This window comes from Schistocerca piceifrons, chromosome X (assembly GCF_021461385.2).
Source record: "Schistocerca piceifrons isolate TAMUIC-IGC-003096 chromosome X, iqSchPice1.1, whole genome shotgun sequence".
Classification (NCBI taxonomy): Eukaryota; Metazoa; Arthropoda; class Insecta; order Orthoptera; family Acrididae; genus Schistocerca; species Schistocerca piceifrons.
The window spans coordinates 149,830,381-149,857,442 of record NC_060149.1 but is presented as its reverse complement, the minus strand read 5'-3'; the positions used below and the strand labels follow the sequence as shown (position 1 = coordinate 149,857,442).

General features: G+C 42.4%; 1 protein-coding gene across 1 annotated transcript in view; it reads right to left on the bottom strand.

Moving 5' to 3' along the window:
* The window catches only part of LOC124722899 (trimethyllysine dioxygenase, mitochondrial), a 488,590-nt gene that overhangs the window by 311,800 nt on the left and 149,728 nt on the right, over nt 1–27,062 (bottom strand). The window contains exon 3 of the mRNA XM_047248039.1: nt 2,045–2,138. Within this exon, the coding sequence (XP_047103995.1) occupies nt 2,045–2,138 (94 nt within the window). The remainder of the gene's footprint in view (nt 1–2,044; nt 2,139–27,062) is intronic.

Genomic DNA, 27,062 nt, shown 5'->3' with positions numbered 1-27,062 from the left:
AGGCGCTACAGTCTGGAACCGCGCGACCGCTACGGTCGCAGGTTCGAATCCTGCCTCGGGCATGGATGTGTGTGATGTCCTTAGGTTAGTCAGGTTTAAGTAGTTCTAAGTTCTAGGGGACTGATGACCTCAGAAGTTAAGTCCCATAGTGCTCAGAGCCATTTGAACCATTTTTTGATGAAGGTAGTGACCGTCTCGCTGCACTTCAGGATCTCTCTGCTGAGCAGAAGGAGGACGCCACGATATCTCAAATTATGCTTGCCTTTAATCGGTCAGAGGATGTGAAAGGACAATTAAGGTAGTTAATGGATTACTTTAAAAGAAAAACTTTGATCCGTTTGAAAAGAGGTGGCTACCAGTGATTCCTAAACACATGCGATTAAATGTTCTACAGAAATTCCTTTACACACCTGAGGCCGGACATTTAGGATTTATTAAGACAAATGATAGAATCCACAAGAGATTTTTCTGGCCAGGTTTATTTAGGAGCGTCCATCACTATGTGTCGCACTGTCGAGAGTGCCAGAGGAGAAAGGCAGATCCTCAGAAACGACCTGGCCAACTCATACCAATTCCACCAGCTGAAACGCCTATCCAGCGTGTTGGGATTGACCTCCTCGGACGATTTCCAACGTCTGCTAGTGGCAATGGATGGATTATTGTTTGCACTGATAACCTGACACGCTATGCCATTACAAAAGCCGTGACAACAGCCGAAGCATCCAAGGTAGCCAAATTCATCGTGGTAGACATTTTATTAAAACATGGTGTCACAAGGTCGTTAATTACGGTTCGAGGGGAAGTTTTTCAATCGAATCTTGTGAAAGAGATAAACTGTTAGTGCAGCATTACTCATCACATGACGATTGCCTACCATCCGCAAACTAACGGGCTTACTGAACGCCTTAATAAGACCTTGGCCGACATGCTATCCATGTTCGTCAATGTTGAGCAGAGCAACTGGGATGAGGTGCTACCTTTCGTGACGTTTGCCTACAACACCGCCAAACAAGAAACCACAGGATTTACGAAGTTTTTCCTGGTGCATGGGCGTGAGGTGACTACGGCGATGGACTCTGTGTTTCCGTTACATCCTGATGACGTGGACAACGGCTGCATCGGCCAGGTATTAACCAGAGCTGAGGAAGCTCGACAGTTGCTCGACTCCGCACGCTGCAGGCTCAAGAAAACGATCGCCGAAGGTATGACGGGAGCCACCGCCCTTTTGTCTACCAACCTGGTGACCTCGTCTGGACCTTCACTCCTGTACAGAAGGTTGGTCTCTCTGAGAAGCTCCTCAGGCGCTACTTTGGACCTAATAAGGTTGTAAGACAGTTGTCTGATATTACTTATGAAGTTGAAGATTTCGACCCTGACACAAGACGACGAAAGATCAGAGATACGGTCCACGTCCTTCGAATAAAGCCTATATGGATTCTGCAGCTGCAACCCAGGGTAAATTCGAAGCTCCAGCGACAGGCAACAAGCGGAAAGCTGACGAAGAGGGTAGCGACAAAACAAGTTCTAGGGAGATCACCGCCAGGGTGAGCATCAGTTATCAGGAGCCGGAGTATGCAGGACCGATTACTCGGTCCCGGACTAGGACGACGTAACACAGAGACGCTGTTCGCTTAAGGAAGGATGTCCCAGCAGAAGTTGAGTAGCATCGTGGTATAGTGGATATGATACTAGACTGTGGAATGGAGGCTCGTGTGTTCAAAACTTTTAATTTCTATATTCGGTTAGAGTACATGCTAGAGGTATCCACAAATGTAACAAATCATTGTACTAGAATATTCTGTAGCTGTATATATATATATATATATATATATATACTGTTTGTGTTCTGGCCGGAGGCAGTTCGCTCCACGCTCTTGTATGTGCAAGTGCTGAATAAACCTTCGTTAATTGAAGTTAGTGTTCGTCATTCATCTAATTACACCTTCTTCTACGTGACAGCGTTTGTTGAATTAATATTGCATTACTATCAACTGCTGCATTCTTACATTACGAGGAAAGTAGTAAAAAGAAGTGATTTACTTACTGACAGTGATCCCTCAACCATATATACCAAAACTGAGCTGGCTCTGGGAAATAATCATTAAGTTCCAGATGATTCTCTTGTAATTTCAGCTGCCCTGTAATTAATACATAACTGTCATATTTTGTAGTTAATGATTGACACTGTAGTGCCTGTTCATCAGTATTACGTTAAAAAACTTAAGATCAGAAAACAAGCCCACGAGTGCTTTCCTTACAGCAGTCAAGCTCAAAACAATATTTCCTAAACTGTGTTCACAGATAGTTCCTTTGTTCTCTTGTGTTTTACAATGAGAACTTAGTAATCCTAATAGGGTAAATTAAATACTATTGGCTTCTGATGTACGTTTCACAGCTACTGTAAACTTATCATTGGTGCTTGATATATATTAAAATAAGCAAAAAAAAACATGGGGAGTAGGAAGAAAAAAATAAATACAAACACCAAACACGTTCTGTGAATGTGTTATCCTTGATATTTATGTAAGTTTTCCCACCATATCTTTATGTCTCTTACGATCAGGAACATGTTAACTGTAATTCCGTGAAGAGCATGATAGTATCAAGATTCCTGTGAAGCCATTTTATTACCTTCAGGGTCCGCCCCCGGTAGCTGAGTGGTCAACGCGACAGAATGTCAATCCTAAGGGCCCGGTCGGAGATTTTCTCGGCTCAGGGAGTGGGTGATGTGTTGTCCTAATCATCATCATTTCATTTCATCCCCATCCACGCGCAAGTCGCCGAAGTGGCGTCAAATCGAAAGACTTGCACACGGCGAATGGTCTACGCGACGGGAGGCCCTAGTCACACGACATTTCCATTGATTACTTCTAGGATTTTTAACTTTTCATTTATTTCACCTCTGGCAGTGTTTATGTGCAAAATGCTGAGTTACGCCATGGTTCAGAATCCGTGTACGTCCTCTTAAAAAAAGTAAATCACTTCAAAGGTCGGAGGAAGGAGACATCATCACCAATTCTAACAGAACATTGCCTAGTAAAGTACTTTGGTGTTCAAACCATCCTTAGATTGGTGACAGCATTACCTTTTATTTTTCAGTAAAATCAATAAGTGGTTGACACACCTCAAATTACTTGTGGGAATAAATTTGGGTATAAGTAAGTTATAGCAAAGAGTGTACCACCTTAAAACTAAGTACATTGTAAGTAACTTAAGAACAAAATACATAACATATGTTACAGAGCAGAAACCATTTCATGAGTTCAGGTTAATGAAAATAAATGTTCAGTTGGGTATGTGCTGGACTGGACAAAGAAATGACTCTGATGGTAGAAATGTTGTGTACCGTACAAAGGAGGCAGCAGGAAATTAACAGTAGAGACTGCTCCCTGCTGGTTTGTTTCTCTGTTGGTTGCAAATGAGTTGCTTCAGGATAACTTCTTATGAAACCATAATCTGGTATCTGACTGCAGTTATTCAAATGAAGTGCAGATAATTAAATGTAGCGTAGTATTATCAGCTGTTGCACACTGCTAATAATGTAAAGTTAAATCAATAGTTGGAAATATCATCACGAAACCATCATGGCATGAAAGACTATGCATCACCTTCTCTTGTTCACTAAGGTACTATGAGTGCAACACTAGAAAATAGAAAATACTGATTTGCAGGCATGCTGAAATGCGCTTTCAAATTAAGCAGTTCATTTATAAAGTATATTATATCAAATCAAAACTTTACTCAAGGTTGCATCAATGTGAAGGTTGCATCAGTATTTTCACACTCAAATAACAATAAAGGTGTTAAAATTTACAGGGCAGAGAAATAATGTTTGTGGAAGCTGATATTATATCAACAGGCACAGGCATTATATTTTTAAGAAAATTACCATTAGGATGCAATGGAAGTCTATGAGCCTCTTGCCCCATTCAAATTGAAACACAACTGTTTCACTAAGATTAAAAATTAAAACCATTAAATACAGTTTCTGTGAGGAAAACAAGGTCACTTGAATTTGAAATAGAGGTAAAAATACATATTAAATGAGCAGCTGCCTGTCACATAGAATTAGCATGGATCATACCCTGAGGAAAGCAGGGGACAAAAACATACTTACGGATATGAATGACTTCACTGATCAGTGCATGATTTGTCAAATGTCTGACGATTGTTTCAGAAGATTGTGAGGTGATCAGGTACCAATGAATGTCTCATACACGCAATCCTGCAGGTTCAGTATGGAGTGTCAAGTCATGGTTTCAGCCATTATCGAGGACAGTTTGAGCACTGTGCAGCATTGGGACATGACTGTCAAACCTACTGTGCAACCCTGAATCTGATAGTGCGTCACAGTAACCATCCCTACATAATGAATAATCTCTGGAGAACTTCTTCTGAAAAGTGGGCCAGCTGTAATAACATCACAAACATTTTGAGGACAAGCAAGCTTAAGAGAAGTAGAGCATGTTACAACACATATGGTAGAATGTTATCCAGTGGCAGATTTTGATTTCTCATAGTTAGTTAGTTAGTTAGTTTCATGTTCCATGGATCATTTGTGAGATTAATGGTAATACTGTGGAATGAGTCATTTTACATTCAAATTACACATTCACATGTAAATATGGTTACACGATGATGATCTACATTTTTTAATTATTGTTCTGAGTCAATAATTCCTACACATCACATTCTACACATTACAAAATTAGAAATTATTCTGTGGAATAGAAGGAGCTGTTAAGAAAAAATTTTTTCACTTTGTTTTCAAACTTAACTTTACTGTCTGTCAGACATTTTGTATCATTGACCAAGTGAACAAAAATTCTATTCTTGTTTGTATACTTGGATCAATTAGAATACTGGAGTCATCTGCAGAAAGAACTAATTCTGCTTGTTGTATATAACACTGCAGGCTTTTTACATTTATGTGAAACAATAGTGCATCTAAGATTGAGCTTTGTCATACCCCATAAGTGACTTCTCACCAGTCAGAAGAATCTCCCCTGCTTACATTGGTTGAATTATTAAGTATAACTTTTTGCATTCTTTTAGTTAGATATGACATTATCCATTAATTTTCTATACTGATACCATCAGTTCCATAAAATCTCAGTTTCTCCAAGAGAATACTGTGACACAGACAGTCAAAGTCCTTAGATATGTCACAGAAAATAACAAATGGCACATTTTTATTAGTTAGTGCTCGTAAAATTCGCTGAATGAATGTCTAAATGGAATTCTCAGTTGATTAATTCTTGTGAGATCCAATTGTGATTTACTGAAGATATTATTGTTGCTCATGTGGGATAATATGTAGGATATGACCACATTGAAAATTTTGTAAAATGGTGTCAGTAGTGAAACAGGTCAATAGTTATTGATATTCTTCTGTCATATTTCTTATAGAAGGGTTTGAAAATGGCATATTTCAATCTCTTTGGAAAAACGCCCTAAGTTAGTGGTGCATTTCATATTTCAGTAAACACATTTCATGTAACAAAGATGTTTTGTTTAGGTTATTGTTTTGTTTTCATTTCACAGTAAACTTATATTTTATTAGTTTCATGAGTATAATTTTATTATTCAGCGCTCTACTAGAATTTAAGCCTACACAAATTTGTAAGTATTTACGGGGCGCAAAATGTGTTTTGATCAGTTGAGTATGACACCAGGGACGACTCATTCCTGGTGTGCATCCGTTCACACAATGATTACTGTTATGTTCAAAATGGTTCAAATGGCTCTGAGCACTATGGGATTCAACTTCTGAGGTCATTAGTCCCCTAGAACTTAGAACTAGTTAAACCTAACTAACCTAAGGACATCACACACATCCATGCCCGAGGCAGGATTCGAACCTGCGACTGTAGTGGTCTCGCAGTTCCAGATTGCAGCGCCTAGAACCACAAGGCCACTCCGGCCGGCGATTACTGTTATGTATCGTATGTATGACACACAGGTTCTATTCACGCAATGTAACTATTTGATAGTCCCTTCAACAAATTTATTCTCTAAATTTAAACGACATCAATTCATGGAAAGACAATCTTCTTTTTCTCAAGATTCCTATTCAAGTGTGTATGCTTGTATAGAATGGATCAGCAAATTATTGACTGTCTCTTAGCATGAGACATATTCGTAATTGAAGATATGGACAACCATCACCTGTATATTGGAATGACAACAGAGAAAATTTGTGCCGGACCAGAACTTCAACCCGGGTTTCCCACTCATCGAGAGATGTTGCCTTTGCATTAGGCTATCCGAACACAATATACGCCCTGACTCAAATTTCCACATGTTGTCAAACATGAGTCTACAACCTGTACTTATACATCCATTATGTACACTACGTGATCAAAAGCAGCTAGATACCCCCAGAAACATATGTTTTTCATATTAGGTGCATTGTGCTGCCATCTACTGCCAGATACTCCGTATCATCGACCTCAGTAGTATTTACACATTGTGAGAGTGCACAATGGGGTGCTCTGCGGAACTCATGGACTTCGAATGTGGTCAGATGATTGGGTGTCACTTGCGTCATACGTTTCTATGCGAGATTTCCACACTCCTAAACATCCCTAGGTCCACTATTTCCGATGTGATAGTGAAGTGGAAACGTGAAGGGACACGTACAGCACAAAAGTGTACAGGCCGAACTCGTCTGTTGACTGACAGAGACCACCGACAGTTGAAGAGGGTCGTAATGTGTAACCGGCAGACATCGATCCAGATCATCACGCAGGAATTCCAGACTGCATCAGGATCCACTGCAAGTTCTATGACAGTTAGGCAGGAGGTGAGAAAACTTGGATTTCATGGTCGGGCTGCTGCTCATAAGCCACACATCACGCCAGTAAATGCCAAATGACGCCTCGCTTGATGTAAGGAGCGTAAACATTGTACGATTGAACAGTGGAAAAACGTTGTGTGGAGTGACGAATCACGGCACACAATGTGGCGGTCCGATTGTAGGGTGTGGGTATGGCGAATGCCTGGTGAACGTCATCTGCTAGCGTGTGTAGTGCCAACAGTAAAATTCGGAGGCGGTGGTGTTATGCAATGGACTGGCCTGCACAGAGTCCTGACCTAAATCCTATAGAACACCTTTGCGATGTTTTGGACCGCGACTTCGTGCCAGGCCTCACCGGCCGACATCGATACCTCTCCTCAGTGCAGTACTTCGTGAAGAATGGGCTGCCATTCCCCAAAAAACCTTCCAGCACCTGATTGAACGTATGCCTGCGAGAGTGGAAGATGTCAACACGTCTAAGGGTGGGCCAACAACATACTGAATTTTAGCATTAGTGATGGAGGGCGCCACGAACTTGTAAGTAATTTTCAGCCATGTGCCTGGACACTTTTGATCACATAGTGTATATTACCGTATAGGCGAGACATTTTATTTTGAATGTCGCTTGCCGTGTGTCGGCGATAAATACGATAATGAAACCTAATTCGGAATAACACAGGCACTGTAATAGTGTATCTCTTAGCAATACGTCTCTGAATTGCTTTGGTCTTTTTTCTTCAGGCAAAATTAATTAGGATCTCAAATAATCGAGTAGGACTCCCGAACGTATTTCACGCGGGACTTAATATGATCTCCTTCACAAATAAATTTGTACTTTTCTCTAGAACAGTTGCAACATTTTCAGTCCTTCCTTTGTCCTACCAATAAATGATATCGCAATTTCTTTCCCATACGTAATGGTTCATAGCGTTACTCCCTGACGTTACACTGACTCATCAAAGTCAGTTTACTCCGTTACCGAATATTAAGGCTTTGTTATACCTGACGTCGTACAATTAGTGGTAAAGTGCGGGCCTGGAAACTGAAAATTTACGGGATCAAATTCCGATCTGACCATGGAATAATTCAGTCTGCCTTTGTCCTGGCCTTCACCTATCAATGATGTGAAGTATCGACAGGAACGGCACGTGCTTGTGAATCCACATTAAATTGTAGCCTAGGTGCCCCTTCCCCTGCAGTATTACTGGGATATGGTAAATTAGCGACACTCAAGTCGCAGAAGTGGTTTCCTATTGAAATTTCTGCACCAGGGGGTTGAGCCACACGGAATTATTAAGGTTTCAGTCCCATGTGTTATTGCTTCTCGTCTCTTATTCATACAAGCCATCGTCTATTGCGCCAAGTGGAATTCCTGCACAAGAAAGACTGTCTTCTTACTGTTGTCCGTATTATGATGCTTTTCTACAGACAATGGCATGGTCAGTGCACTATCTCAACATCTGTTACCAACAACCTTTTCTTCACAAAGTGTGAGGAAGGCGGCTGAAACTACCTCTCGGATTCTCCCAGCCAACCACGCTATACGACTTTTTTTATCAATCGATAGCATAATATTTGTTGAATGCCTTTCGAAAATGTGGGAAACACAATCAGTCTTTTCATCTGTGTGCGTTATTAGCAATGCAACATGTGAATGGGAGCTTATTGTATATGGTTACTTTTAGAGGATAGAAACAGTACCAATTGTAGAGAAAAGATGGTTGAATATCCTTACAAGGGAACCTCCCCATCGCCCCCCCCCCCCCCCCCCCCCGCCCCAGAGTTAGTTATAAGTTGGCACAGTGGATAGGCCTTGAAAAACTGAACACAGATCAAACAGATCCATCGAGAAAACAGGAAGAAGTTGTGTGGAACTACGAAAAAAATAAGCAAAATACACAAACTGAGTAGTTCAATGCGCAAGATAGGCAACATCATGGATAATCTGAACTTAGGAGCGCTGTGGTCCCGCTCTTAGCACGAGCAGCTGCTGAACAAAAGGCCCTTGGTTCAAGTCTTCCCTCGAGTGAAAAGTTTAATTTTTTTTTTAATTTCAGAGAATTATTATCTGTCCTTCCGTCCGTCCGATGCGAGGTAACTGCGCCGTAGTATGGGGACGCTACACCTAAACAAACATCGAAACACACGACGTCAATCGACTACAGCGCACGGAAAGAGAGTATTTCTGCTAACGAGGCTGCCTGGCTGGCAGTTGACTGATCGCTACTTTGGACGACAGTGCATCAAATACGTGAGATGTATTTCGTGGGCAATACGAATCCAGCAAATATAGCTCGCGAGTTCAATAAACACAGACAATAAACTTATTACAGTGAACAGAGACGTCAATGAATGAACGGACAGATCATAACTTTGCGAAAATAAAGAAAGCAAACCTTTCACTCGAGGAAAGTCTTGAACCAAGGACCTCTCATTCCGCAGCTGCTCACGCTAACCACGGGACCACGGCGCTTCCTTTTTTTCTTTTATTTTTCATTTCGTTCCCTTTTGATCGTTGTATCTGCTCGGGGCGGACGTCGTAAGACATCCGTTTAAGTTCGTTGTTGATCCGTTAACTCAGTTTTTTTATTACAGAGGGCAGCTAACCCTCTGACCGAACACGCTGAGCTACCGTGCCGGCGAGCTCACATTATCCTTGAGTTGCCTATCTTTCGCATGGACTACTCAGTTTGTATATTTTGCTTATTTTTTTCATAGTTCCACACAACTTCTTCCTGTTTTCTTGATTGATCTGTGTTCAGTTTTTCAAGGCCTATCCACTGTGCCAACTTATAACTAAATCAGGGGGGGGTGCGATAGGGAGGTTCCCTTGTTAGTATTGCTTTTCACTCAAGTTTGGTACTGGGCAATATTAATTTCCCGAAAGTCTGTACAAGAGTAGAGGGGTAACATCTTTCTTCCGACTGCAGTAGGCAGTGGTTTGCTGGACACAAGAACTGTGATTACATTGTTTCACAAAAAAATCTCACCAAGGGCTGGTTATGACACTCATAATAGTATGGCACAATGCTGAAACTGCCTGATACGTGAACTGAAGAGTCTGAAGAAACATCCAAAGCCCAGCAGCAGTACAAACGCAACCCCAGCAATCTCCTAGTATACGGATGGTCTGCATGAGAGAAACCAACAAGAAATACCTCGACAACAACAAATGTCAGTACTGTGAATGGAGTGAAGCTGCTTCTACGGGCTTATGTTTCTCGTATTGAGGTGGAATTCAAGCCTTGCAGATGAGTTTCCAGGTCTAGGTAAGGTGATGGTGTTGACCTTATTTTGGAGTGGCATTTCGTTTTCCTCATTTCCTCTTTATTCCTCTTTGTTGACAGGCGGAGCAGCTGCCAACAGGTCAGACCAGCCTGTGGTCTGCAGCCGATGCACCTTCTGTCCCAGGATTCAGATGCAATGTGGCGGCAGCATGGCATCTTGTATGCTAATGGCGTGGTCCATGTTCTCGCTGGATCTGCGAGATGGGCAGTTGTGGCGTATAGCCTGTCGTACTACCCACCGTACTCGAACTGCTTCGAATTTTCGTAGAGTATAATATCGAATTGTTATATACTGTAACGGAGAATGAGCACACAAATCTGGAAAATAATGAACCGTAATTTTGTGGGTTTGGGGGTCTCCAATCTGTGTGGGTTATTTAGATTACTCTTTCTTTGGTAAAATACTAATAAACTGCATTGAGCTTAGAACAGGATCGGTCATCATCTCTGGTAGAGCGTCACTGAGGCCATAGAACGTGCTATGCATTGTATTCAATTTTATTTTCACTTTATTAATTCAAAATCACATCCTGACCTCCTCAAATAGGAAATTAGCTTATCGTACTAGTTGAGAACACTCGTTCCCTTGGAGTACTAACTTACGTCATCAGCAAGCGGCAGAATGCTGAAAAGTAGGCATTCAAAACAGAGTATCTATTCAGTCTTTGTGAAAAATCGGTGGACGAAGCACCGATACTGATGACTTCATTGCTTGCATTAATATTGATGAAAAGGAAAGCGAAGGGCCATCCGCTATAGTCTTAAGGGGTTATTCAAACTAACTAAACTCACGTCAAGATCAGATCCTGACGATTGCATGACACTAACGGCCGCCGAAACATCCTTTGCCGATGGATTCAGTAGAATGCATCTGGTGGGAAACGTGGTCAGCCCTTTGAACGCTGAGGCCGATACTTCTTATTCAAACAGCGCCTCATTTAGCCTCACGAGGCTGGCTGCACGCCGTTCTTCCTATGAACGAAAAATTCCTGGTTGTACCGGGAATCGAAACTAGTTTCTCCACATGGGCGTCAGACACAGTGACCACTCAGCTAAGTACGTATACAAAAACAAGATTCAAAGAATTTAATTCTTATAATTTGTCCATGAATGATATGAGCTGGAAAAAGTGTAAATGAATGTGAACTCTGTTCAGCGTTAGCAACTATTGTAATAGAAGTACGACAACTTACCGCTCCCCACGAGAGACTGACCTCAACCTTAATATATTCAACCACAGAGACAAGCGACAAGGAACATGAGTTCACAGTTACAACCTGTAAACAATCAACTGGTAGCTTCTTACGAGAAACATGTGAAATGATATAAACTGTTAAAAAAACGTTACACCACCGTTATGACTTGCATAGTTCGTGTGCGTATTTTTCTTTTTTTCCCTTTTTTTCGGAACCTCTTTCTCAACACCCTTTTGACGACAGGGAATAGCTATGTACAACCACCTATGTAATCGAGTCACAAGGTAACCTGATTCTCAGTGCACCCCAGTGGAGTACACTCTTTCCCTCCAATAGAGAAAGCGTGAATCGGGTTTATGTAGAACTTCAGTCTTGTCACCTTGTGCGGCTGAAGTGGGCGAGCGGTTCTAGGCGCAAGAGTCTGGAACTGCCCGACCGCTACGGTCGCAGGCTCGAATCCTGCCTCGGGCATGGATGTGTGTGGTGTCCTTAGGTTAGTTAGGTTTAAGTAGTTCTAAGTCTAGGGGACTGATGACCTCAGAAATTAAGTCCCATAGTGCTTAGAGCCATTTGAACAATTTTTGTCACCGTGTCTCTTAAGAGCCATTTCAAGATTAAAAAGTATGCACTTTATCGCCCTACAACAAGAAGAGTTGTCAGAAAGAGAAGTTGCTCATCGAATTGGCGAACATCACAGCGACGTCATGCATCCATAGACAACCTCGATAGGCGAGATGGTTTAGCACGCCTTTGTGCTGGCGCTGACTCGGAGATAGGGTCGGTCGAATCGCGGGATGAATGAAATTTTCACTACCAGTATTTTGCCGGCAAGGGGAGGGGAAGTGGCACCATAAATTTTCTGATCCCCAGTCTTTGCACTAATGTCCTCGGTTTAATTGCCAAACTCTCCGCAGTGTCTTACGACCGTCAGATGGGGATGTTAAACACGGCAGGGCCCTTGATGCAATTCGAGAGGATTAGGCTATGTGCCGGAATCAAGGTTCACCGTCTCCCTTCTCTCCATATCATCATCATCATCATCATCATCATCATCATCATATAACTTAAGCAGAACACAATAACTACTCTACAAAGATTACTATGACGCAACTCTCCTATACGAACAAGGAGAGGGGCCTGAGTGGGCGAGGGAAGAACACCCCTGTGGGACATACCAACCAACAATGCCATACGACATTTACGAGGGTTGCCCAGAAAGTAATGCACCGCATTTTTTTTTTCAACAATTCTTTATTGAACATAATGAGAATCGCAAACATGAAAGAATGGTGAAACTTCCTGGCAGATTAAAACTGTGTGCCCGACCGAGACTCGAACTCGGGACCTTTGCCTTTCGCGGGCAAGTGCTCTACCAACTGAGCTACCGAAGCACGACTCAAGCCCGGTACTCACAGCTTTACATCTGCCAGTATCTCGTGTTTCATCCACACACCCTATTTTTCCACGTAATCTCCATCCCGTTCTATGGCCTCTCTAAAGCGCGAAACAAGGGCGTGTATGCCCTGTCGGTTCCAATATTTGTCCTGAGGGCGGAGCCAGTGCTTCACTGTGTGAATCACCTCCTCATCGTCCTCCAAATATGCTCCACGATTGTCTGTCCTCGCGAATGATATCAGCACGTTGCAACATATCAGATGTGACAGCCGTGGATGGTCTCCCCGATCATTGCAAATCGTAGAGCTCCGCCAAACCGCCTTCTGATGACCTCAGCCTCCGTGCCCAGTGACTAACTGTACTCCTATCGACAGCAGATGCTCCATAGACTTTGCACAAGCGTTTGTGTATATTCCCCACAGTTTTTTTCTCTGCAGCAAGAAATTCACTGACGGTACGTTGCTTGTAACATACATCACCTACAGACGCTATTTGAAACTGTCCTGCAGCTACGCTATCTGTTGGAACTAACAGAAACTTGGTGTGTTCCCTCAGGAAACTTCAATTAATACATACGTGACGTTTCACTTTCGTAGCATTGTTTTGTAACACAAGTGTGCACTGTTGTTTTGGATGCAATTGCGAGGGGTGTGCCAAACAACTGGGCCACTATAGACAAAATGACAGAAATTTAGACAATTTCGCAATAGCAGCAGAAAATCTGGTACAGGACGTGATGTCAGATAGAAAAGTGAGTCACCGTTACAGCAAACGTGAGATATCCAAAGTTCACTCTGTAATTGCCTGTGCCCCGTGTGTAAGGATTGCTTACTGCTCTATCTAGAAGACGACGACTCAGAACGCTTGGTGGCAGAGTATGGATCTGAGCAAATGTTCGAATAGCGCGGACAGAAACCGAATACCAATAATTATGAGGAACGAACGCTATAATACTTTTAAGAATCTTTTTATAATGAATCAGTATCTACTACTCAGGCTCTATTGATGAACTGGAAATAACTAAAAATAACAGTCTCAGTATACCTACATGTTCTTTGCTAAAAGCGCTAATCTTCGTCTTTTGCAAACTGAAATAATTACAATTTTTCACGTTTCGTAATGTGGATTAATGCCAAAAAATTACTTGCTACGAGTGTATGGACTCTTGCGGTAATGAGAAAACTCTCTCGTGTCTGTTTTCCCCCGGAGTAATGGTTTGAGCAGTGGGGTAATGTAAAAATGCATAGTATCATTCAAACGAACGAATTCACTAGAAAGAAAGCGACTGTAAAATTAAGGAGAATGTATACCCAAACTGTGAAACTCACTGTGGGAGTAACAAAGAGTAAATCCATATCGGCCGGCCGGAGTGGTCGAATGGTTCCAGGCGCTACAGTCTGGAACCACGCGACCGCTACGGTCGCAGGTTCGAATCCTGCCTCGGGCATGGATTTGTGTGATGTCCTTAGGTTAGTTAGGTTTAACTAGTTCTAAGTTCTAGGAGACTGATGACCTCAGCAGTTGAGTCTCACAGTGCACAGAGCCATTTGAACCAGCCAAATCCATATCAGCAGCACTACAATTCAAATATTGTTCTTTAGAAAGTAACATATGGTGTCTTATGACAAAGTATCCAGCCACTATAAGATTTTTTCAGTGTGTGATTCTAACAATAAAAAAAAGCTTGTACTATCTCCATCTCTCTCTCTTTCTCTCTCTCTCATTCTCTCTTTCGTATACTGTCTCCTCTTTTTCTCTTTTTATTTCACCCTTCCAAAAATAATAAAAAAGTCATTTTATTTCCTTTAAATTTACTTTTAATTTCCCTCTGTCTCTCAAACATAGAAACTCTTTTACTTTCCTCCTCTGTCATTCCTCCTAAACCTATCAAATGGCTCTATTTTAAATTACCTCTTTCATTACCTATTGTTTGTTCTCCTAACATGCTTTCGTTGTAGTCTTTTTTCTCTTCCCTAACTTACTTACTTACTCCTCTTTTAGATCTACTTTTCTTGATTTTTAATCTTTTATTTTGAACTGACATCCTTTTCCCCATTCCTTGCTCTCTGATGTGTAACCCCCCCAAATGCATGCCAATATTACCCATACAACTCTCTTGTCACGTGTGGCAGCCTATATGTTAGGGGTTGAAACACTTTTTCACCTGATCTTTGCTCCTATGTGAGCTAGAAGGTTCTGACCCTATGATACTGAGTCCCAGGAGGCAAGTGGTATGTGTACCACGTTTGGTTGAATCGATTAAGTGATTTAATAGAATTCTGGACATAAATGCATACACATTCAGCTTCATATGCATTCAACACATACACTGCACATATCTCCTGATCCTCTGTCTCTTTGTCCACCTCATTCTCCCTCCTCTGTCTGTCTATTTCCTCTTTTCCACTCTCTGTGCCTCTTCATCCCATCCTCCCTATCCTCATTGTCCATCCCCTCTGCCCCCTTTTTCTGAACATGTCTTCCTGTCCTGTCATTCTGTCCATCTCCTTTCCCCATTTCTCTGATGATGATGATGATGATGATGATGATGATTGGTTTGTGAGGCGTTCAACTGCATGGTCCTCAGCATCTGTACAAAGCCCCAATTTTTACACAGCCCAGTCTTGCCACTGTCACGAATGATGATGATGAAATGATGTGGACAACACAAACGCCCAGTCCCCAGCAGAGTAAATCTCCAACCCAGCCAAGAATCGAACGCAGGACAGCATGATCCACAGGCAGCAATGCTAGTCACTAGACCACGAGCTGCGGACCCCTTTCTCTGACCATCTGATCCTCCCCCTTTCACACTCCATTTCCTTCTCCCCCTCTCTCTGCTCAGCTGTACACATCCACACACGTAGTCCCTGCAACATATGCCAATTCTACCTGTGCCACTCTTGTTGTGCAAAACAGTCTACATGTCAGGGGTTGAGAACACTATTTTTTGGTCTATACCCTCGCTTCTATGTTAACTATGAGATTCTAGCCCCACACAGTACTTATTCTCATGTAGCAAGAAATATGTGTACCAAATTTGTTTCAAATTGTTCCATTGGTTTAGAAGGAGATGCTTGACATACACATATAAATGCATACATATGTACAAGGCCTGTTCAAAAAATTCCAGAACTTTGTCCACAAAACTTTTCTACGCTTACCTTTTACTTAATGTGCATGGTGATCTCTGAAATTCTGTCCTCCACAATTTATACACCGCTCCCAATGCAGTTTCCACTCCCAGAAGCAGTCTTTGTATTCCTCTTGCTGGGTTTGCGTGAAATGCTGTCTGCAATTTTTTTTTACCTAGTCTATCGGTGCTAATCTTCGTCCTTTCTATGGTTTTCAACTTTGGAAATAAAAAGGCAAGATCTGGAGAGTACGGAGGATGAGGCAGCACAGTGATTTCGTTTTTAGTGCAATAGTCACGCACCAATCGCGCTGAAAATTCAGGTGCATTATCGTGATGCAAGAGCCAGGAATTACTTCGCCATTTTCAGGCCATTTTCTTCTCACATGTTCTCACAGGCGTCGCAAAATGTACCGATAGTACCATCGTTTAACAGTCTGTCCCTGTAGCAAGAATTCATGATGAACTAATCCTTCAAAGTCAAAGAAAATTATCAGCATGGCTTTGACATTTGATCTGACCTGACGAGATTTTTTTGGTCGTGGAGAATCTTAGAATCTTTCTTGACCCTTTGTGAAGATTGAACCTTGATATCAACATCATAATCATAGACTCACGTCTTATCACCAGTTATGATTCTCTGAAGGAACATCTCGTTCTCATTTACACAATCCAAAAGCTCTCCACAGATTGCGGGGCGAAGGTCTTTCTGGTTTTGACTCATGAGCCATGGGGTGAAGTCTACGGCAACACGATGCATTCTAAGATGCTGTATCAGGATTTCATGACACGAGCAAATTCAAATGTTACATTCTTCTGCAATCTGACAATCAGTCTTCGATTGCCAGCACAATTTCGTTGATGTTCCTGGCATGAGCATTGTCGGTAGAGGTCGTAGGTCGTCCTGAACGATGGTCGTCTTTAACTTCCGTTTGACCATTTTTAAACTGTTTGAACCATTCTTAACACAACATATGGCTCATGCACTCATCATCATAGGATTATTGCATAATTTGGCGTTTCTCTGTAAAATAATTTTATACAGACGCATTGCTCCTCTAATTCTGCCACCTCGAAATTCGCAAAGCGACACAACGTTCTTCTCAATACAGCACTGAACAATAACTGACAGACATACAAAAATGAAACTTCCGGCAGTTACAAATTAAACACAGGCGTGTGCAGGGGTGCCAGCTGCATTTCGCTCCAACAGACCTATTGGCGCAAAATTACGATTGTTCCGGAAATTTTTGAACAGACCTCATTCATCTTATATAAGGACACTATATATACTATCCTTTTATCCACAGTTTTACCCACAAATGTGTGAGGCACATATATTGCACTCATCTCCTTCTTCCTCTGTCTCTGTCCATCTCTTCCTACCCCTCTCACAGTCCATTCTGTCATGCCCCCTCTCTCTTTCCATCTCCCCATTTCCCCTCTTTGATCATCTTCTCCTCCTCCGCCTCTTTCTGTTCCTCTCCTTCCAACCTCCCCCTCCCCCTTTCTGTCAAGGATCATTACGGGCGATGAAAGATGGGTGCACCACTTTTCGCTGGAAACAAAAAGGTAGCATTATCCTCATTTACCACAAAAGAAGAAATTCAAGACAACTCCCTCTGCTGGAAAAGTTGTGGTGACAGTCTTCTGGGATTGTGATGGCGTCATTATCGTGGATTTGATGCCAAGAGGGTCAACCATCAATTCAGGGTCTGAGTACCCGGGAAAAGATCGCCAAATTGGGTTGGACATCATTGCCTCATCCTCCCTACAGTCCAGACCTGGCACACTCGAACTGGCTCTGAGCACTATGGGACTTAACATCTGAGGTCATCTGTCCCCTAGAACTTAGAACTATTTAAACCTAACAAACCTAAGGACATCACACACATCCATGCCCGAGGCAGGATTCGAACCTGCGACCGTAGCAGTCGCGCGGTTCCGGACTGAAGCGCCTAGAACCGCTTGGACACCGGGCACACTCGGACTTCCATCCCTTTGGGCCGCTTAAAGATTCTCCGCGGGGAACACACTTTGAAGATGACGAGAGTGTCAGTCATGCAGTGAAAACATGGCCACGCCTACAGGACAAGAGCTTTTACCATTCTCCCTCTGTCTCTCCACGTCCTCCAACCTTTCTCCATCTTCAGATCCCCTCTCCAAACTGTCATTCCATCTCTTCATCCCCATTTCTCTTTCAGTCTTGTCATCCTCCTCCCACTATCGATCACCTCCTCTCCGTTCTCTCTGCTCAGTCATGCCCATTCACAAGTGTAGCCACTACAATGCATGCCAATACTAACTGCTCAGCTCTCCTGTCATGTAGGGCAACATAGATGTTAGGGTTGTAAACCCTTTTCACCTGTATCTCCACTTACATGAGAGGTAGGAGGTTCTAACTATACAGTGCTGATTCCCCAGTAGCAAGTAGTAGGTGCACCAGATTTGACTGAAATAGATCCAGGTGTTTAGTAAGAGATGCTGGACATTAACAAAGATAAATACACATACATCCTCATACATGTTCAACACATATGCTGCACACATGTCCTCCTCTGTCTCTGTCCACCTCATCCTCTCACCTCTATCTGTCGATCTCCCCTCCCCATACACTCTGTCTCTCTATCTCCTCCTCCCCACTCTCTTTGTCCATCCTCTCCATGCCTTCTACCAATCAAATCTACCTGCTCCATCCCTCTGTCAATCTCCTAGTCCCCATTTCTCTGTCCATCTCCTCCTCTGCCTTCCTCTGTCCATCTCATTTTCCCCTCTATCACCCCCACACGCATTTGACATGTATGTTGAACACACCTTTTCCTCCCCTTCTCTGTTGCCACCTTTTCCTCCCCTTCTCTGTTGCTATCTCATTCTCCCACCTCTATCTGACTCTCTCAGTCTTCCCATCTTTCTATCTCTTCATCTCCTATAATGAGCAAGGGCTTTACATTGCTAGTGTGTCGACAAGTTGAGAATTTGTGTCAGACAGGAGGAATGGTAGCGCAGTCTGTGCATTTCTGATCACCGATGGGTCCAGGCTGGCACGGTAGCTGAGCGTGTTCGGTCAGAGGGTTAGCCGCCCTCTGTAATAAAAAAAAAAAAAAAACTGAGTGAATGGATCAATTACGAACTTTAACAGGTGTCAGGGGACGTCCGCCACGAACAATTACAACGAACTATAATTAACAAAATGAGGTTAATAATTTAAAAAAAAAGATGGCTCAGTGGTCAGCACATTTGCCTAGTAAGCAGGAGACTCGGGTTCGAACCCCTGTCCAGCAAAAATTTTCACCTTTCCCCATTTATGTAAGTCAATGCCCACTGGAGCCTAATGTCTTTAATTCTCTTATGTCCTGATTCTTAGTGGTTGCAGGATCATATATATTTATTCTTTTATGAATAATGTCATTCGCCTTCGTGGGGCATCTAAATATGGTGATCTGAAGACGTCCCAGGAAGGCGAAACTCGTTAATAGAAGACTAAACTGCAAGCAAGACTGTTTTTATCTTATAGATGCGATTCACTTGTTTGGAGCATGTGCAGTGATAACAGAGTGAACATTCGTCGTAGTTGACTTTTTCTATCATTCTAGACTAAAAAAGGGTTTTTCTTAAGAATGCTGTCTGAATACTATCTTCAAAACAGAGGAAGCGTACGGAATTGATCACTTACCGGGCTTTGGCTCCTGGGTTCATACGCAAACGTTCTGAGTGTATAGTTTGAGAATTCATTACCCTGCCAATATCTCCACTCAAATAAGTTACAGGTACACAAATTAACTGATATAAAAAGTCATTATTGTGTTTATTCTCGTAAGTGGGTTACAAGTTGAACAAGCCTGCTCACTGCACCGCCAAGCTGGCTGAGAGACACCTCCCCTACCGCCCGCATCTCCAACCTATGTTCTTGGCCTGGAGAAAGGGCCAGATGGTTCTGGTACATGTATCCAATGCAATTACAACAAAAATATGGTTCAAATGGCTCTGAGTACTATGGGACTTAACTTCTGAGGTCATCAGTCCCCTAGAACTTAGAACTACTTAAACCTAACTAACCTAAGGACATCACAAACATTCATGCCCAAGGTAGGAGTCGAACCTGCGACAGTAGCGGTCGCGCTGTTCCAGACTGTAGCGCCTAGAACCACTCGGGCAATTCGGCCGGCCCAATTACAACAGTTCTGGGCAGGGAACAGATCACACTGAACAGATTGGACTGCTCAGTTTTACAAAAAGCAGCAATAAATGCCACCAGGAATGGCAAAAGTGAGTGGTAGAACCCAACTCTAAAATGAGTCTTCCCATTTTACGAACTTAGCATAAACTTAACAAAGGAAAAAAAACTAAAAATGTAAATTCCAAATCATCTAAAACAATAAAAATAGATATTATTACGTACAATATAAAGACGTATAAAATGTGAAGGTCATTAACATTTAAAACACATAAGACAATTAAGAAATTCACAACAACAACAGTTAGTCCACTAGAAAACAGCTAACTGCTTCTGAAACTAAGGTAGTGAGCTAAGATACTGTTTGTCATAAACACTAGTTTGGCGATGGGCTTTCATTGTGTACCATAACACAAATGGGAGAGAATACATAACTGTTTCACTGCTTGGGAGAGGACAGAATTTTACTACAGACTTCTTAATCCGCTCACTGGCGGTGTTCTCAATTACCACACCAACTTGTTCATAACGACCAGGAGAAAGCTACTCATTAAGACCCATCCTTCACACAATAACAGGGCGACTGAGGCTAACACGCTCCTTCCGATATCCATTTACTGCATTGCTGTAGCTATTGCAGGTGCTCAGTGGATCGCCTCTTACAATAGGACTAACTCGGTTTTTGTACAGGTTGCCACCTATGCAGTCTGTTGGCGTGAATCGCATGGACAGAGGGTTTAGGATAAGCACAAATAGGGTTTCCCATTAAATCTCCTATGTTTCTGTCAGCAAAAGGCTTGCCGTGATCTCCAAATCGACCTACAAATCTCCAGTTTCCATCGTGATCTGTATGTCGCTGAATGTGTGACTCAGACGATTTATCTAGCTTCCACACAGCCTTGCGTGGTATTCAAGGAATCCTACCCGACGAAACCCAACCAAACTTTGTGTCAATTATTGTGGAGCTAGTTGACTTTCCCCGTCTTTCTTAGCCTAATATTTCTAAGAAAATGTCTGCCACCATAACCACATCCGTTCTAGTAGGCTTGTAGAAGTGGGGATCAGCAACTGGCAGACAAGACGGAATGTTCCAACCTCTTGGATCTGTATGCCTAAATGGTAACTCACTGATCACATTAACAACAATAGCACAAGCGGTTTTATTTTGAGAATCATGAAGCTTGAAAGACTCATCAACGTTACAAGTTTTTGACACCGGGGTTGCAAAGCTATTATTTAGTTTATTTGTTGGGACTGACGGTTCGCTGGGCTTCAGATTCAGTTTCTTGGCCATACCATTAGATATAAAAGATAACTGGCTTGCGCTAGTAACAATTTGCAATATTCCTGACTTAAGTGTGAACAACAGCTGTCATCCGATTTTCCTATGGTATGGAGAGGACAAGAAGTAGCTTCTACAGTTATCTGACTGACTATAACTTGTCAGCCGATTTGTGAACTAATGTATTGTGCTTTTTGCTACATGCCTTGCAATTAGAAACCTTGAATTTGCCAGCAAAATTACCAGCGCAGATGCACAAAAAGCACAGCATATTTTTTTGTGACAAATGGCCATCGATAGTCAATAGCTAGTGTTACATGTCGTGACAGCATGGGGTCCTTTACAAAATTTTCATGTCTCCTCAGATCAGCATTAGCCTGATGAGCTCTTCTCGCATGTCTCGTGTGATTTAACTTACTGGCATCTCCTTGTGGATCCTATGAGGTGATGCCCCTGATTCTGATCAATTCAAAGGCCTGACATTTTCTCTCCAAAACGTTAATCAACTGATGCTGCGGGTTGCAAGATAATCAAAATGGCTTCTGAAAGAAATGCTTCGTGAAATGGTACTTTAGGTTTAAGAAGTTCTAAGGCCTTCAAATTACTGCAGACACTGATTAAGTGAGTATAATCGCTAGCCATGCCATGAACGACTATACGGAAGTCCAATGCCTGGCTACGATTACTTTAGGATTATCATTCGTGATTAGATTCAGGAAGGCATTCCCGTACAACGATCACGTAAGGTAGCCCCTTCAAAATTTGACAAAATAATAGAGGATACTTGCACTGTATTGACATTTCCTGACAAATTCCATGCTTCCACAGGCTGTGATATATGAACATGTCTCTTCATTAAACGGTTCATAGTGGAATCATTGATGTCCCAGGAATCCTCGAATTCCGCCCTGTCTTTACTATGATACGCGGTTCCTTCTTGAATTTGTAGCCATCCTGGAGATGACTCAAAATTATTCTGAATCCATCTCAATGTATTTAAATCTTGCTTCCAGTTTTTCAGTGCTAGTACTACATGCAACTTGCACAAAATTATGCATGCGTGTGAAAGTAGCCCTTGCAACACATCTCTGTTTAACCGATCTTGTCCTCTCACAAGAATCCTTTCTGCAAATGGGCAGATGGTAACAGGAGGCCAAAATCTGCATTTATCAGGTTGCATTCGGCACGACGGGGCAGTACAGACTGAAACAGCAGTAGCATCACGAATGCTGGCAGCTGGCACTCTTCAGCACTACGGCGGGTGCATGTTACATCAAAGATGATGCTTTGCACTTTCTTTGTTCCTATTCTTTGTGTTTGGGGTTCAGTAAGACACATTAACCATAGGCGAACAAATATCTTCGAAAACTGCTGTTAAGACTGTTCTTTCCGAAGTTCTTGACAGGCCTTAGAACACACAGAAACACTTAAAAATGGAGCCGAGAACATGTTCCACTCACAAATGCTTAGTTTCTTGAGGTTTTGTACATGCCGCCCCCCACCCCCCCCCCCCCCACACACACACACACAAACACACACATGCTGGAACGAATAAACACAAACAAACACACACACACACACACACACACACACACACACACACACAATATCGAGACTGGAAGACCAGTCAATGTTTGTAGTGGTCACAGATGGATATGTTTCGATGACTGTGACGATAGCATACCACCCCAATGATGGAGCTGGCTACTGATTCATCTTTAATTAATCAAATCACCGCTCCTAAAGCATGGGAGTGTCTGGGTAAGTATAAGTCCCTTGTGTGTGTGTGTGTGTGTGTGTGTGTGTGTGTGTGTGTGTGTGTGTATTTTTCAAATGATAATTATAGACTGTTGTGTTGTTTTTTCAGAAGTGTCATCTGATTTCGACCTGCCATCCTTACCACACCACTGCAGTCATCACCACATGCACATCCAATCTGTAGCACTGCCACTGGCGTTGTCACCGACACCTGAATTTGTCGCAGGCAGCTGCACCTCCACCAACATTTTTGTTTACAACAGGACCACTCCAATCAGTTGCCTCACCAACATCTGGATCCTCAACCTAAAGATACGCACCAGCACCATCGGCATCTGGATAGGGACTTCGTTAGATTCTGTGATAATCATCTGTCAGCCAGCAGCAGACTCTCAGCCCATTCTGATAGTGATAGCGAAGATTAATGTTTTCCGGTATGCCATGCAGAATTACCACACTCAGTGATTAGAGGTTCACCTGGGGATATAATATTGCTTGCTCACATCTATAATATGGTAGCGTTTCGAGAGCTGATACTTTTCCTAAATACATGTCTACCAATTCTGAAAAGGAAATTTTCCTAGGTCTTAAACGATCCATGAGATACCATCATTAAGTGTAGCACAACAGTAGGCACCTAATTCGCTATTCTGTCTGAGGAAGACGTCTCCAAAAACCTAGTTATACATAAGAAAGGTGATAATGGCATGGTATCAGGGGCACATAAATCTCTGAGTGATTTGAGACCTACACCCTGGAGCCATTACAGGATCGGATCTCTCAATTCCAAGCAAGAGATTCGGGGAAGGATCTTACTAGACTCCAGTATCTGGGTATTCACAGCCGGCCGCGGTGGCCGAGCGGTTCTAGACGCTTTAGTCCGGAATCGCGCGACTGCTACGTCCTCAGGTTCGAATCCTGCCTCGGGCATGGATGTGTGTGATGTCCTTAGGTTAGTTAGGTTTAACTAGTTCTAAGTTCAAGGGGACTGATGACCTCAGATGTTAAGTCCCATAGTGCTCAGAGCCATTTGAACCATTTTTTGGCCATTCACATGCTTTTGTTCGATTTAATATCTGGAGTGTCTTCCTATATCCCTTTTCCAGATGATATAGCTAGAAATCAGAGTGTTATTAATGTCTAAGACTGCGATGATGACTACTGCTTTGAGTGGTCACTCCTGGCTTGCGACAGAAGTTATAAGAAACATGCAAGACATACAAGTAAATACCGAGTGGGTGATAACATTCGTGGGCATTATAACTTTGATGGGATTTCATGAAACAGCAGGACATACAAAATTTAAGATGCAGAATTCCGATACGTCGGTTCATATACACATGCTGAGGGAATGCAAGTCAAACGATGGTGTTGTTACACACAAAGTCGTTGTACCTCTCCTGTTTTCCAGATTCGCTGGTCATCTTGCAACATATGTAGATTCGTTGTAAATCTCCCAAGGTGAGGAACATCACCACTACTGGATCAAAAAAATGTCCCGCCTTCTTTCCTTACAATTGTCAAAACATAAACGTGCGCACCCTTACTGTTTGAATCCGTTTACTAAAAGTGAGTGAGTCAAACACCATCTGCTGCATTGTTCTACCCACGACCCAATTTGTGCAGAAGTGCCCTCTAAGACAAACAAGTTCTCAGAATTTCAGAATTTTCACCACCAAGAGTGTGTTCCCTTTACTGTCTATCCCAATTTTGAATGTCTTCTCGCTCCCGTGTTGGGTTGTGAGGGTGATCTTATTGCCTCACATACTGCTCTCACAGAACGTCACATGCCTTTTGTGACAGCACATCAAGTTGTATGCGCATATAATTCCCATCTTAATCATTTTGATCCATACATTGGCGGTTACACTGTGAGATGGTTACCCTTTGAGTTGAAGTACAGGCAATTGATGTGATTTATAGCACCAACCTGCCTACAACCAAAATCTGGGAAGATAAATGACTGTACAAGAACGGAGTTGAATGTTATCTTTGAGGGTAGCCATTAGATAAAAAAAAAGCTGAAAAACAGCGTGGCGATCATTGTCATATAACCGGTAAATTCCGCAGTCCTGAACATACTTCATGCAACTTGAATTATCGACTCCCGCAACACATACCCATAGTCATTCGCAAGTTAAGAAGATATGATGTCGCTTTGTGGTTGAGCCATTGGCTCATTTCAGTCTGCGCAAAGATCAGATTAGTGTCCTGCCTGGTAGCACAGAAAAAAATCTCATTTTCCAAGCAAATCATCCCAATATTATGCTGCACTTCCCTGACTCGGAGCGATTTATACATGTATCACTACAGAAACTTGCTGAAACCATGCAGCAGGATGATTTATATCTCATTTGAGCAGCATGTCCTGATTGTCCTAAGTTTCAGCTCATAACAAAATGGTTCAAATGGCTCTGAGCACTATGGTACTTAACTTCTGAGGTCATTGGTCCCGTAGAACTTAGAACTACTTAAACCTAACTAACCTAAGGACATCACACACATCCACGCCAGAGGCAGGATTCCAACCTGCGACCATAGCGGTCGCGCGGTTCCAGACTGTAGCGCCTAGAAGCGCTCGGCCACTCCGGCCGGCCCTCATAACAAAGAAAGGGGTTTTCCTCATACGAATGTCTGGATTCAGGGGAGAAACTCAATGAAACTATATTGTCCGACATAACCACATTCTCGAGCAAACTCACTGGCACTGCAATGTTGGATGTGGAATGTGGACGCATAGTGACTGTACGTCAGGAGTTCAACATCTCTAATTTAGGAGAGTATGGAAAGCTTTATATGGACACAGATGTACGCTTTCTTGCAGAAATTTTCGAATGGTTCTTGAGTATATGCCTGGAAACGTACTCTCTGGATCCTGCCTTCTACTAAACCATTCCAGGGCTTTCGTGGAATGCCATGCTCTAACTTACCCACGTCAACATCGAACTCTTGGCTGATAGCCGGCCGGAGTGGCCGTGCGGTTCTAGGCGCTGCAGTCTGGAGCCGAGCGACCGCTACGGTCGCAGGTTCGAATCCTGCCTCAGGCATGGATGTGTGCGATGTCCTTAGGTTACTTAGGTTTAATTAGTTCTCAGTTCTAGGCGACTGATGACCTCAGAAGTTAAGTCGCATAGTGCTCAGAGCCATTTGAACCATTTTTTGAACTGATAATGGCATGTTATTTTTCGAGTGCGGGATTTGCGGGGTGATTTGCTAATGTGTTCATAGGCACAACCGAAGAAAATAAGCCATGCAAGGGTGAAAAGTTCAACAAAGCATCAGCAAATTTTAAGTGACACCGTGCACTTAGATGTAAACAACTTCACAACTTCTAGGGGCATGCCATGAATAATCTCGAAGTATTGGATGGTTTGATGACTGTCTAATAAGGAAATCGCCAGATTGGGTAAATTCTGTGGCGGCAGATTCTGGATATGTTTTAGAGGTCGATGAACGTATCCTGATAAGTGATTTGCCAATATGTTCAGAGCACTTAGTTCTGCACAGCAGTTTCCACCCCAAGCTGTCAACAATGCTGGAGGGAAAAAGAATATATATAATACGTTATTGTAATCTCCTGTAATTTTTCAAGTTTGGGGCTGAAACTGGATAGTCACCTGTACTAATTCCCTCAACCAGCATACCTGGTTGAAGGAATAGATTAATTTAAATACCGAAAAGAGGGCTTCAGTGTTCGTTTGTGAATGATTTTTTAGGAACCTATGAATAATGTAATTTTCAGCAAAATTATGAAAAATGTTATAGACTACCGTGAAATTCACTTATTTACCCTTTTGGAGGGGTTTTATATGGCAAGGGATTGCATCAGCAGGCTGAATTTTAAACTGTCTATAATCTTCAATAAAGAATCCGTCACTCTAGAGATGGCTAAGGATTTAATAGAGATTACGAAACCTGTCTATGTCCGTATGTGTATATTTGACCTTTCCAAGCCCCACATGTACCATTTTCATTACGAGATTGCCAAAACTCATTTTACAGATCCAAAGTTACTTTATATGAATCTGGACACCAGTT